The 13,466-nt window shown below is 37.0% G+C and overlaps 1 protein-coding gene across 12 annotated transcripts in view; it reads right to left on the bottom strand.

The window, feature by feature from the left end:
• The window catches only part of MYO9B (myosin IXB), a 44,924-nt gene that overhangs the window by 15,374 nt on the left and 16,084 nt on the right, over positions 1-13,466 (bottom strand). For 11 of the 12 annotated variants that reach the window (XM_055710398.1, XM_055710397.1, XM_055710403.1 and 8 more), the window contains 14 exons: positions 11,059-11,153; positions 9,314-9,376; positions 9,090-9,189; positions 8,841-8,941; positions 8,488-8,617; positions 7,923-8,012; positions 7,568-7,684; positions 7,150-7,284; positions 5,042-5,163; positions 4,299-4,440; positions 3,837-4,032; positions 3,180-3,255; positions 1,464-1,574; positions 333-372 (listed from right to left, as the gene is read on the bottom strand). In XM_055710398.1, the coding sequence (XP_055566373.1) occupies positions 333-372; positions 1,464-1,574; positions 3,180-3,255; positions 3,837-4,032; positions 4,299-4,440; positions 5,042-5,163; positions 7,150-7,284; positions 7,568-7,684; positions 7,923-8,012; positions 8,488-8,617; positions 8,841-8,941; positions 9,090-9,189; positions 9,314-9,376; positions 11,059-11,153 (1,518 nt within the window). The remainder of the gene's footprint in view (positions 1-332; positions 373-1,463; positions 1,575-3,179; positions 3,256-3,836; positions 4,033-4,298; positions 4,441-5,041; positions 5,164-7,149; positions 7,285-7,567; positions 7,685-7,922; positions 8,013-8,487; positions 8,618-8,840; positions 8,942-9,089; positions 9,190-9,313; positions 9,377-11,058; positions 11,154-13,466) is intronic. The other variant, XM_055710404.1, reaches the window with a different exon arrangement.

The raw sequence follows: 13,466 nt of genomic DNA, 5'->3' as shown, positions 1-13,466 counted from the left end.
AAGAGTGTAAGGTGAACAAGGTGAATTACACAATCACTGTGTTTGCCTTCCATGACTTGATTAGCAATGGCTTTATGTATTTAATTAGACTAGAGATGCCATGAACAGATGCCAATTCAGAATTTTTGCCCTGTTTGGCAATTCTTATAAAGGTGAACATTTACCCATCCTTTAGGTTGTCAAAAAAGGAAGTTTTAGAGGATAAACGATAACTTTCCTACACTATGAAACAGTATTTTCTGAAGTAAGATCTGCTAATCAAAATGAATGTTCACAGTGCAAAAAAAACCCCAAACAAACCAAGAGAATCTGAATTTACTGAATAGCTTTACCTTGGGAATGATCTGCTTTTGTTTGATACCTCTACTTTTCCTGTTAAAATATTAAAGATAATTTAAGAAAAAAAAATACACGTGATTTATGGTTATTTCAGCAAGCCATAAGTTGGTGCAAATTGTGAGGGAAGATGAAGGATAGAAGAAAATTAGCACAACAGTATCAGGGCGTGTTCATGCATGTCTCTTACAAGTGATCAAGGCAAGAAATGCAAACTGCTTCGCAACAAGTTTTGGGTTTTTTTAATAAACTCAGTAGGTATTGGAAACTTTCAAAAGTGGAACATCTTCTCTAAAGTTAAAGCCACCAAGAACTCCACTGTTGTATAGACTATTTTTGTGCAAGTTACTCTTTTTAGCTAACCATACAGTCATTGAACTCTCGTGATAATACTAAGGCATTATCAAATGAAAATACTTGATTCAGAAGTTATTGCTGCTTGCACCAGAACCCCTATGAAAGTAATTAGCTGCTCACAGAAGGACAACACATGCCCCAGCACTCCACTTACAAATTTGACACATCTGAGATCACCCCCAAAACATCCTGGGGCACTACACAAACCTCAGACATAGCTCTCATCCAACAGACAGACAGTGACTTAGAAATGAAAGCTCTCAGACACAGGGCTGTAGTTCACATCCTCCTAATTCTAAGCATGTTAACTCTGTGATGGAAGGCATGTTCCAACTCCATGCCACCCGTTTTACAATTTTTATTATTATACAATGGATCACAGATTGATTTTCTTACACATGCATAGGTGGGCACACGTAGAGTTTTAACCCAGGGATATACACAACATTAGCAACCTGAATTTCAGGAAACCATTAGTTGTAACTTGTGAGAGATTTCATTGTCAAATGTTTTGCAACAAGCTTGTACTACATACTTGGGTTTTAAAGCAAGTTTACATGAAAAGTAAATTTAACTTTCTGCTAATGCAATGAAGCAACAAAGCATTCTGTACAGCCTTTATATTTTCTAGAAGGAATTGTTTTATTCTTAATTGTCTTGTTTAGTTTTTTGCAAAGGCAAACTTGGGACAAGTATATTTTTCATGGACTAGAATAACTGCCTGGTTATTGTTGTACTTCCAAAGCAATACCTAGAGCACCAGAACTCACATGAAGTGGGAGCGGTGTTGAAGTCGACTGAGTGACCGAAGCAGCTTACAGGGATCATCACCCTGCCATGGAAGTCCTTTTATACTTGCGATGATTTGTTCATGCATGTCTCTAAAATGATTCACAGCAAAACAAAGATGGCAAACAAAGATACACAGCCATGAGAGGGGGGAAAAAAGGAGTTAAAAACTCAAGAGGTCCCATCACCAAGTGTGCGCCAAACAGTAGCAGGTCAATCCCAGACTACTTTTTCCTAAGCATGAATGATTCTGATGTCAAGTCAGCACTTGCTACTCTGTCAGTGCCCTAAAATTTAATTACCAGGGTTTCATACTAAACTTACTCTAATTCTGCTTTTTAAATTCTTGAGCCATCAATTCAGAAAAGAGAGGGAAATTTAGAAAAATTTAATTAATGGGCAAGGAGCCTTTTTGTTAAGCTAAGAGGCCTTTTTGGATAGATATAAACTTCTTTATAATCAAACAGTAAATATTTTTATATATAGATTTGACTACTAAAATGAGGCTGCTTAAGCAGACTTACATCAGAAAAACAGAAAAAAAATCAGTTAAAAACTGGCTATTACAGGAACACTTGATGAAATCCTGTTTTTCATTTCCATTTCAAACTTCTTCACATGTTTAGCTTTTCAAAGTAAGCCTGGGATAGTCCCTAATTTGTGGCAGATTACATTATTTTAAGCATGCACCGTGCTTGTGAAGTGTTGTGTCTTGGCATAGAACTTACCTTCTTTACTCTCCAGAGAGGCACAAACCAAAAATAACAGAAGCGTAAGAATCACTTCTGACTGTTAGATGCTATTACCATTCTGAGCTGCTCACCCAGGCAGCCACATTATTACAGATGGTTTCTTGTTTCCCTTGGTACCTCTGAACACTTTTGAATATCAAGATTTTATTTTGAGATATCACAAGGCAACAGGTATGTTAAGCTACCACCAATCCTTTCACCGAATTGTATCTTTAGTTCTTAGGGGCCACAAGTGACAGCAACTGCCCAGGATGAAGTAAGTATAAAGCAGCATGAAGTCCTTACTTCATGTATACTTCATGGCTTCACTTTTACACGGAGCATGCTCAGAAGGTCAGTCTGTCCGGGAATGTGCCTCCCTGGCCTTTAAGTGTCAGCCTATTTCTACTTGCTTCTTGTTTTCATAAAAAGAAATGATGTCTTCAAAAGCATTTATATTGAAATCCTCAGAACAATCAAATGAGAAATCAAGCATTGAGCAGCTGCAAAAGGAACATGTATAACACCTAAATATTCCATACAAAGGCAAATATGCCTACACAGAGCAATACGTGGAGGCAATTCTGCAGGACTTGCCCTGCCTCCTAATCACATCATGAGGCTGCAAAAAACGAGTGCTCCAACGAATCCTTTGGTAACGCAGACTGGCTGCAGAGGAATACACACTGCTAAGAGTAACATATACAAAACATATACAGACAGACAGCTCAAAAACCCTGTGGTAAATGGAAACGAGGCTACGTCACCAAAATTTAGCAGTACTGGGTCTTACATAAAATAGGCTAGAGTATTGTTTTGATAGTATTAAAAAGGCCAAACAAAACAAGATAGAAGAAATAAAACTTGCTATTCTTCTGGAAATATCTAGATGACATTTGATACATGAAAATGCAACTCAGCAATTCAGGTATTCTCCCTTACATGGGTTAAGTATGCGTTTCTCACCGATAAAATTTTTCTACTGGTGTATTTGATCTCTGGAGCTCTCCAAGGGGAACTCTAAGCCCTTGACGTACCACTCCTGTTATGAAATAAAACAGTAAGTTGAATTTTGACAAAGCTGTGAGCATAATAGAAAAAAAGCCCAACAAAACCACCATCTGTAACAACCAAAATATCTATCCAAGGGCCTGGAGTTTTTGTCTAGTAATTCAGTTATTAAGCTAGTCCACTTTGTTTCTCAAAACTTGCTACTACTGGAAAGTAAGTTGCAGCTGCTCAGAGAAGCTTTTCAAAATTAGTATTTAACCCTGAATCTCATTTAAACTTCAAGGAGGTCTGAGGAGATCAAAACTAGCGATAAGACGAGCATGCATACTAGAACTAGTTATACCTTCCCCAACTTTTACAAATAGGACTTAAAAGTTGGCACAGCCTGCTGGAAATTGTGCACTTATTGGAAGTCTGAGTGATCTCAAGTAAAACAGTGACAATCAATTTAGTGTGTGAATGTCAAGCCACTTTCACAAGTCAGTTTTGCCCTCAGTACAAACCAAGTTCACATCTGGATGATAAGGTTTTCCCATAAACTAGTTCTGTCAACAAGCATTAACCAATTCACAGTATTTGAAAGCATTTGCAGAACATTTTTTCATACTGTACCTGCAGTCTTTTGAGCTCTCTGGCGCCCAGCTTCTGCAAAAACAGCCATTGCTTGAATAGCTGCTCGCAGAACTGCCCAACGGAACACAGCTACAGGATCCATTCCTATCAGCTCCCGAACGTAAGCACTGTCGCTACTTCGTAGTAAAGCAACAATATCTGGTCTCATGTAATCCATGTTTTTCTCTCTGAAATCCTGCAAAACAGGCACATTGAACCACAAGCTCTCAGGAAAGCTGTGTTTTGATCCAAGATATTAATTGCTATTCAAAAGAATTCATTATTCTACACAGTTCTCACTACAGTGAGCATTATCCTACAACAACACCAAATAAATATATTCTGAAGTATATCTGAGGACACATACAATCCAGCCCATCCCCAGCAAATTTTCTACACCCTGACAAAACCCATCAGAAAGGCAAGGAATTGTTTTTTGTAGCAATCAGATTTATCACCTACTTTTATCTGGTATTTAACTTTCCCAGCAAAGTGTCGAATAATAAAAGCAGGCTCCATCACTGGGGTTCCAACAAAAAACTTGTTCTCTTCATGCTGCTGTTTGAATTTTGCAAGCAGAGTTTGGTTTGTGGCATGTGGAAAACTAGGAATACAAAACAAAAGGAGGTCAGCTGTTTTTCAACTACAGGTATGTAGTTGTTACTGAGGTGCAAGGTGATAGTGAATGACACCTATTGATCCTTGTGGAAAGTATTGTACTGTCCAAGATCCCTACACTGCGAGTCTTACACACCTGCTTCGAATCCTAGAGGTGGGCTTAATTTCTAGACCAAAACCAAACAGCTCCACACACAGAATGTTCTGAGGTTTCCAGTGTACGTCAGCACTTCCTCTCACTTCAACAGTCAAGTTTAGTTAGCATCATATTAACTGTTTACTACATTTGCTGCTTAATGTCCCAAAGACTTATATACATGCATTTTACTTTAAATATAATTCCACTCCACGGTGAAACACAAAAGTGAAAGTTTCTAAGTTTGCTTAAGACAAAGTTCAATTTTAGCATCAATCTCCATCATCACCACACTGGAGTCATTAGAAGCAAACTTGAGTGTAGCTCATAGTCATAAGATGACCCTTCACTTCCCACAACAGTTTAAGAAGTGCTGTATTTCTGTTCCCTTTCACAGTCCTTCCCTCCTCCCTGCCACACATTTTTTGTTCAGAAGACATTTGTTGCTTACTTGCTTTCTTCATCCAGAAGATAGAAGAGGCCAGTGGGCTTCTTGCTGATTAAGTGAATGCAGGCCACATTATCAGTATAGTCAATATTGTGCCAAGTGATCCCTTCACTCTTATATTCCTCCTGTGTAGCTCAAGAAAATTCCCTTATCAGTACAGTGCCCTGACCTTTAATGTCCTGCGGTCTAAGTGCTTAAAAGACATCCTTGAAAGCTATGGCAAGTTGTATTTGTTAGTTCAGGTAGCAGAAACAAAAATAAGGAAGATATTTATAAATAAGAACAGAACAGCAGGCATATTGGGTCAGATCAAAGGTCCACCTAGGCAAGTCACTCAACAGCAGATGCTTGGGGTGAAACTATTTAAAAACCAAATCAGTGAGAAGAATGTTTTGCTGTGCTTTCTCAGCAACCAGCAGCCTATGACCTTGCAGTTAAACCTCACATCTACATCACTGCATTAAAACCCTATGTAGACATATATTGGAGGAATTTAAGTCTATTTTTCTCTTCCATAGTTCTTGTATTACAGGTAATGACAACTACTTAACCTCAAGTTCCCAAATTACCAAATTGCACTGTCAGACAAAATAACAGAAGTTTCAAAACAGGCAGTTAAGCTGTATACATCAGCATCAGAACTTCCCTAAGGAAGCACTGCATATCGCTTAGGTTCAGAAAATGTGGCACACTCTGACAAAGAGAACGTGAAGCTCTTCTGCTGAAATGACAATGCATCAAATGACAGGACAAGCTTCCCATTAAGATATGGAACCAAAACATCAGTTTTTTTAAATGCTGTTAATGCCCACAGAAAAAAACCGCTAATGATAAGGTAGTAACGTAAAAAAAAAAGTTGCACAGAGAATTAGCTAAATAAGTTTTATGTTTAACAAAAGACAAAGAACACCTCTCACTGTCCCAGATGATAATAAGAAATGGATTATTTTTAAGTAGGTAGAATTCAGTCTGCCTAATGACAGACTGCTCAGTGTGCACGCCACATTACAGAGCTGAACTGCCGTTTTCCACAGACAAAGTCTTTCTTTAAAAAGATATAGAGATCCCTCCCCTGAGGGCCCTCAAGCTGCAAGAGATACAGGAAATGGGTCATTCAAGGATTAAGGTTTTTTGGAAAAATGGCATTAGAAAAAAGAAAACAATGTGACTATTTACTCTAGTTAGCCAGAATAGTCACTTCTGTTATAAGTTACAAAACAGGGACCTCAACATTATGTTTACATACGAAGTTTTTATGTTTGGCAATTTTCTTCTCTTTAAAATGCTTGTTTAGTTATTTATAGGTTGTTGACAAAATACCACATACTACAAAGCAACTTCTTTCTTCCAGCAGAGTGAACCAAGAACAACGCTTTAGCACAAACCAGAAAAAAAAAAATCCATGTCTAGAACAAAAAAAACCCCTAAACCTCTGCCTAAAACCAGGATCTGTTAGCTCTTGCAGCACTCAAAGACCTCTGTATGAGGATGATACCATCTAAAAATTAGTAAATCAACATACAACAGTAACATCAGGATTTCAGAACTACTGCCAGTATCAACATACAGTTGCATCCCCTAAATGCAGTCAGGTAGAAGAAGCAACAAAGACCAGTTATTAATTATTTACAAACTGACAAAAAGAAGAGAAACTGTTTTCCAACCACTAAACCAAAACAAAAACTTGAAAACCATCCCTCCTATCATTAAAAAAACAACCAAACAACCACCACCCCCCCCAAATGCCCCCTCCTGAAACAAACACCTCACCTACAGACTTTCAAACTCAAAGTTTACAGTTTTCATCTGACTTCTGTCAGGGATGCCTGAATGCCTTTTCAGTTTACTGCAGTCAAACAGAAACTTGATGCTAGCCCTCTGAAGAAAGGCCTCGCAATCATTAGTTTATGTAGAGCACTAAATACAGCAAAGCTACAACCTTAAATAATAGCAAGCAATGATAAAACATTAAAAAAAAATAAGGCTTTCAGAAATACATTCAAGCAGTTACAAAAATTATGCCATGGGGTTTTGCAGAACAGTGGCTAAATTTGCATAATATATGAGCACTTGATAAAAAAACGTTTGTTTCAGCAGCTCTAATTTCTTACCTGTTCTAATTTGAAAATATGCTGGTTGAAATAATACTGAAGCTGCTCATTTGCGTAATTAATACAGAACTGTTCAAAACTGTTGGTTTCAAAGTCTTCAAATCCAAAAATATCAAGTACACCAATGGACAAACACTAAAAGCAGATGTGGAAATCTAGTTAAGCAATCTCATACAGCAACTTAACCCACAACAGCTAACCATTACAAAAAGCACTGTAGTGTACGCTAATAGATTTTGAATATTTAACAGTTATGTCTGTCATGAAAACAGACATGATTAAATAATACAAGACATTTACCATGGACTTCAAAAGAATCTAAATTTTTTCCAGATATCTGAACATGTAATCTATAGCATTTTCTGTTAGCTCTAAATACACAACTTTCTACAAAGACTTGTTTTTGCGAGAAACTCACTGCAACAGATTCCTCAACGTCCTTCTTATTAAGGAGAGCATGATTAATTCGCAGAACAATCCAGTCAAACAGAGCACTGTATAAGGACTTTGCCATTGAATCTCGAGCTGTTATTGCCTGCAGATGAAACAATGTTCAGAACTTTGTTTCAAAAAAATGGTTTTACTTCAGACTAGTGTCACTTAAAGGTTACAATCCTAGCAGACAATAAAACGAAAGTTTTCCTTTAATGTTAACTCCTAACTTTCCAGACTTCCCTTGCTAAATGTAAAGTGTACCTTTAGCATTTTTTTAATCCAAAAAAAAGTAAGTTTCAGTTATTTAAAAATCATTCTACTAGTGTTCTTTTACTCACCTCATTGAGACTATATGGCAGAATAAGCTTATCATTAGAAGTCACAGTTTTTCTTTTCGTTAGCACTTCTACTAGAATTTCTCGTTTAACCTTCAACACAAGCAAGACCAAGAGTTACTGTCACCCTCAAACTTCTCAATGAGTAACTTGATAGCAATGGTGGACATACAATTTCTTCAGAGAAGCCCAAGCCCTTTGACAACAGCTACATTTATCATTCATCAATAGCTTTACAAGCTCTTCAGCTTCTTCAAATTATTCTCAGCTTAGATTCATTCAGATGTTTCCCTATGGCAGCAAACACTTCTACACTAAATTTATTCTGGCTCAGCTCTACGATTAGCAAGTAAGCAAATTCTATTTCCATGCTATGGGTTATATTCCATCCCTAACCCAAATAATTTCACCAATTGCATCCGTTTCCCCTCCCATAAGATAAATGTGGAAGTATCATAAACCAGACCTACACATAGCAAACTGGGCAACAAGATATTCAAGTAAAATGCTGAGGCAGAGCATGGCAAAAAGGTGTATCAAACATTACAGCTAAAGAGAAATACTCTACTTTTAAAAGCTGGGAAAGAATGTCCAACACTTCAGGAGGTCCTACTTCCAACCCTTCATCACGACCTGTAGCTTTCTTCTTGTATGTAACATTGCCCAAATAAAGAATAGCCGAAAGTATTGAAAAAATCCTAAGGAAGAAAAAAAGAATTTTATAAGAATTGTTCTTACGAGTTCATTATAACAGATTAGCAGACCTCAATCTATATTCAAGAATTTGTCTGTAAGCCCTCAAATACTCAGCTCCGCTTGCTTTCTACCGGACTAAATGCAATCCCAACACACATACAGTTTACTGCAATTCATGAACATTACCTAGCTATCAGTAGCAAAAGCTTAAAGGATTGTACTTACTGTTTTTTTGTTGCTGAAAGGAAGCCAACCATCTCCATGGCTTGTTTTAATCTTTCAAAGTCATGTCGGAGATCTTCCCCATCTTCAATTTTCAAGTTATGCTGTGAAGAGAAATTCATAATTAAAAGCAAAGAAAGAAGCCCAAACATCACAAGAAAACAAGTAAAATCTCTTCTTCTTTCTTTCATCTTTAACACAACAGACAGACAACACTTACCAATGCATTGGTAAATCCCTGTCACACGTTACCTGATTGAGGTAGAAATAATCTTCAGGTTGCTTGAGGTGAAATTCTTTACGTTCTTCCTCACTGACTCCAAGTAGCAAATAATAAAAGACATGGTAGTTCCTAAAAAGTCAATACATTTATCTTTCATGAAAACATAAAGATTTTCTTTTATTCTATATACCTTAGATGCTCTAAAACTCTTGCATTGATTATAATCATGTTAGTAAACTGTATTATCTCTTACCTTTCATCTTTTTCTTGAGAAACCAGACGAGATTTTTCAAGCAGGTATTTTTCAACAACAGCCCTGAAAAGCCACAAAAAATTAAAAAAGCATGAAGGCAAAGGCGAAGATCTCACAAAACAGACAGCAACTGCCAAGAGAATTCAAATAATGAAATGTGCACTGGAATATACAAGAGAACAGCTTAGTCACTATCTTAAATCTAAAACAAGAATTTCCGTATGCACTACGTTGTAAGTGGAACAAAGAGAAATAACTAACACCTATCTTCAGTACTTGGTTTTAGTAGACATAACTGGAGAAAAGGCAGACGAAGCTAGAAAAGTGCTGATGAAAAATTGAAAGCAGAAACAAGATACGCAGAGTGTTAACAATATGTTATCTACTCTGAGATTAACAGTTATCTGACATGGAATGCCAAGACTACAAAGCTCCAATAATACACTGGATCACTCTCTGATTCTCAATCTAACCAATCTGCTAGATTTTTATGACAGTACATCTCAGCCTGAAATAGAAGCCAGCCAGATAGAAACCCCCTTACAGTTTGACAAAGTCACCTCCTAAATTATTATCTAAACTCCTTGACATGGGATACAGCGAATAAGGTCAAAGTTTGAGCAGAGTTTTTCTTGTGCTGAAGACAAAAAAAATGTATTCAAATTGTACCAATCTCCTGAGCTTGTGTGACTGTTTGAAAAAATGCCAATTTTATTCACAGTAACACTCAAAGCAAATGTTGTACAGAGTTCCCAGGCATTTATGTTGTTGCTATTTTGTAAACTGCAAACACAGACAAGATCCAAAGGAAAGACACACTGGAGCACAGAAGTCAGTGACAGCTAGTGACACTCCATAGTGCAGCAAGCTTCAGCTTCAGGCAGAATTCCACACCAATATTACGTATTATGTCATTGCACCGAAACTAGCACAGGTACATCGTGAAAACACATGTGACATACTCCTGTGAATTTTGCAGATACAAACGTTAAAAATTTAAGATGCATTTTACAAAGCAAGATCTGACAGAAATTATTTTGGGGCATGATGTTACACAAGTAAATATGCAAGTATTTGCACACAAATTCCTTATATCACAGAAAATTTCTGGACATTTTTCACCTGAAGTGAAAGTGCCAACTACTAAAGAAGAGCGAAGCGTAGCCTCTGATTAATGTTGAGGGACTACAGTAATATGACATTATAGCACCTCCTATGGGATAAAAAAATATAAATAGAATTCTAAGACTCAGCTGTGACTATCATATATTAAAAAAATAAATGAAGGCATAGAATATTTCATGACTGACCTTCAGATAGAAGCACACAATTTCAATTAAGTAAAATCATAATTTTATAGTCACCTTTATCTCTGTAATAATGTTTAAATTGTATCTTTAAAATGGCTTCCTCAAATCTATTTCACTCCTCATAAAAATTCAGATCTTGTTTTTAATTGCAAAATGGAGAGGACAATGGGCATTATGAAAAAAAGCCTTCACTTAACATGAGGGTAATGGTGCAGCAGCAGTCAAATTCTTAACCTGATACAGTTGTACAGCAAGGTAAGAATATGACGCATCACCTGATCACTCCACAAAGCTAGTTAAGAGTCTTGAAACTCCACAGTGGCAAGCTATTCTCACATGAGAAGAGCCTCAGTAAGGCAGCATTTTATATGCAACAGTTTTCATCAATTCCTAAAAGCAGCAATCAACTCCAGAACCACCTCATACTGTACTTACCCTCGGACAATACCATTCTCTAAATAGTTGACTTGAATAAACTTTCCAAAACGACTGGAGTTATTGTTATGTGCTGTTTTTGCATTTCCAAATGCCTGTAATGAAACAAAATGAGTTAATTTCCAATTAAACGAAATATGCCAACACATAGCTTTTCAAGCTCTTTTGTTCATTGTTCATTGTCCTGTTAGCTTGCAGCACAAACTTGAAATACCATGGAACTAGCATCAAAAAGGCAGCTGAGGAAGCCTCTGCTGTTCCTTGCAGATCTATATACATTTATTATTTGCCCCATGCAATAATATTTGAGGGACTGAGGAAGGGGAATAACACATTTAGATATTTCTAAGATATATCTACAGGAATATAAATATATCTTTCACCTATCTACAGGAAAGGTAATCACAGCACAAACCAGCCTGAATCACTAACAGTTATGACCTTAGAGAGGATATTTAGTAGGAAGACGACAGCACAGTTACCATGAAACAGCCTCTCCCATAGAAAAGCCACAAACTACATCCTATTCCCTACTGTACTGCTCCCACTCAAAAATTTCACAATAAACATAATTTTTCTTTAAGTGAGAATAGAACATTAAGGTCTTGTGCATAAAGTTAGCACATTAATTTTCAAAGTTCTGTATTCAAAAAACAGGAACAAGACAAACAGAAAACCTTTGGTTTACAGAACCATGTCATACTCCAGCTTACTTCACTCACGGCACTGCAAAATGTAGTTTCATTACGAGGTGTTAGGGAAGGGGAAAACCCAGGTATGGCAGAAATCCTAACTGTGCATCTTTAATACTCCTTCCTGTGTCACAAGCTTTCTGATAGTTGCTAGTGCACATATAACACAAAATATCCTCTGCATGAGCCACACTTAAGAACTGTAAAGATAATTTATTACATCTAAAAGTCCAGTAGAATTAGTAAATGGGAATGCCCTTAACTTTTATCAACTCTTAACTATGTGTTCTCAGGTAAAGAGAAACTTGTCATCCTTTTAACACGCAGGAAGCAATCCAGCATTACAGAGAAGAAACCCTGTGTAAAATGCAGTGTATTTTTCCAAACAATCGCTCCGTGTAGACTATCAACAGCAATTCCTGCCACAGATACTTCCTCTTAAAGCTCCAAGCAATTAAGGCCTCCATTAGGAAATCCGCCCCCCCTAATATAGAACATTCGTGGAATGATTTCACAAAAATGCCACCCTCTTCCTCCACATATGCATCCGGAGAATGATGGACATGTGAATACTGTACATGTTTATACATAAAACTTGCCCATTATGGTGTATATCCTAGGGGAGTAATGTTTTCATGATGGTCATATTGTCTGTATATTGACACTCTTACCTTTTGTTTTAGTTTTTTTTTCAAACTACCTTAAGGGTTGCAGCTGCACTGCAGCGTGACACCTGGATCACTATTTCCAAAATAGGTTCTCAAAGCTCTCTTACAAGTAGATTTCCACTGCCAGCTGCCTACCGTTCAAAGAATCCAAGAAGCTTCTTATAAACTAGGAGAATGTCCATAATTTTTCAGACAACTGTTATTTCTGACCTGAAAGAATAAGCTAAAGGAGCTTTTCCTGTGCAGGGTGAAAACCCACAGTGTGATTCTGCTGTAACTTCAGAAAAGTGAAGGGGTTTCTAAAGAGAGGATTTGTGTCCAGCAGTGCTTATAGATGACTGAGGCTGAGTTCAGCCTTCTAATTTCTAGAGACTGTGCTACATGTGTTATAATGCAAACAGCATCCCCACTCAAGATTTTTCAAAGTAAGCATTGACCAGAGTCATCAGTATCTTTTTGTAGCTACTATCCAACAAGTTATGGCCCAGATTATTTTTTTTTAGATCTCATTTTACATACACATGCATGTTAATGCAGGTATACAATCCAGATCAACTCCTTACAGCTACCAAACACCACCAAATGAAAAGGGGTAGTCAAGTAACATCAGCACAGCAAATTGTCTGATTCATAAATCAAAAACACCCTACTCTCCCACCAACAGTGGCTCAGCTGTGGCTCACTGAAGAACACCATCCAACTTCCTATTTAGTGTACTAAGAAATCTGTCATAGTCATGTTTGCCAGGCTGTAGAACAGTGGACTTGAAAACTGATTTCAGAAAACCTTCTTTTTAGGTTTTCTAACTTAAGTCTCCAGTTAACTATCAGTTTACTAGTTATAGTTAAGAAACCAAAACACAGTATAGCTAGATTTGCCACATTATTTTCTAATAATAAAAATTCTGGCATTACAGAGTTAAGAAATCCCATAACCCAGGCTTCCTGAAAAACTTTTCTTAGTGATTACTCATGTAAGCAATGAATACAGTTTAAAACTAAAAGCTCTTATGATCTCATGTGTCTGGTATTTAGTCAAAGCGTACAGC

This window comes from Falco cherrug, chromosome 4 (assembly GCF_023634085.1).
Source record: "Falco cherrug isolate bFalChe1 chromosome 4, bFalChe1.pri, whole genome shotgun sequence".
NCBI classification, from domain to species: Eukaryota; Metazoa; Chordata; class Aves; order Falconiformes; family Falconidae; genus Falco; species Falco cherrug.
Note: the sequence above shows the minus strand (reverse complement) of the source record. Positions and strands in the feature narration are given on the sequence as shown.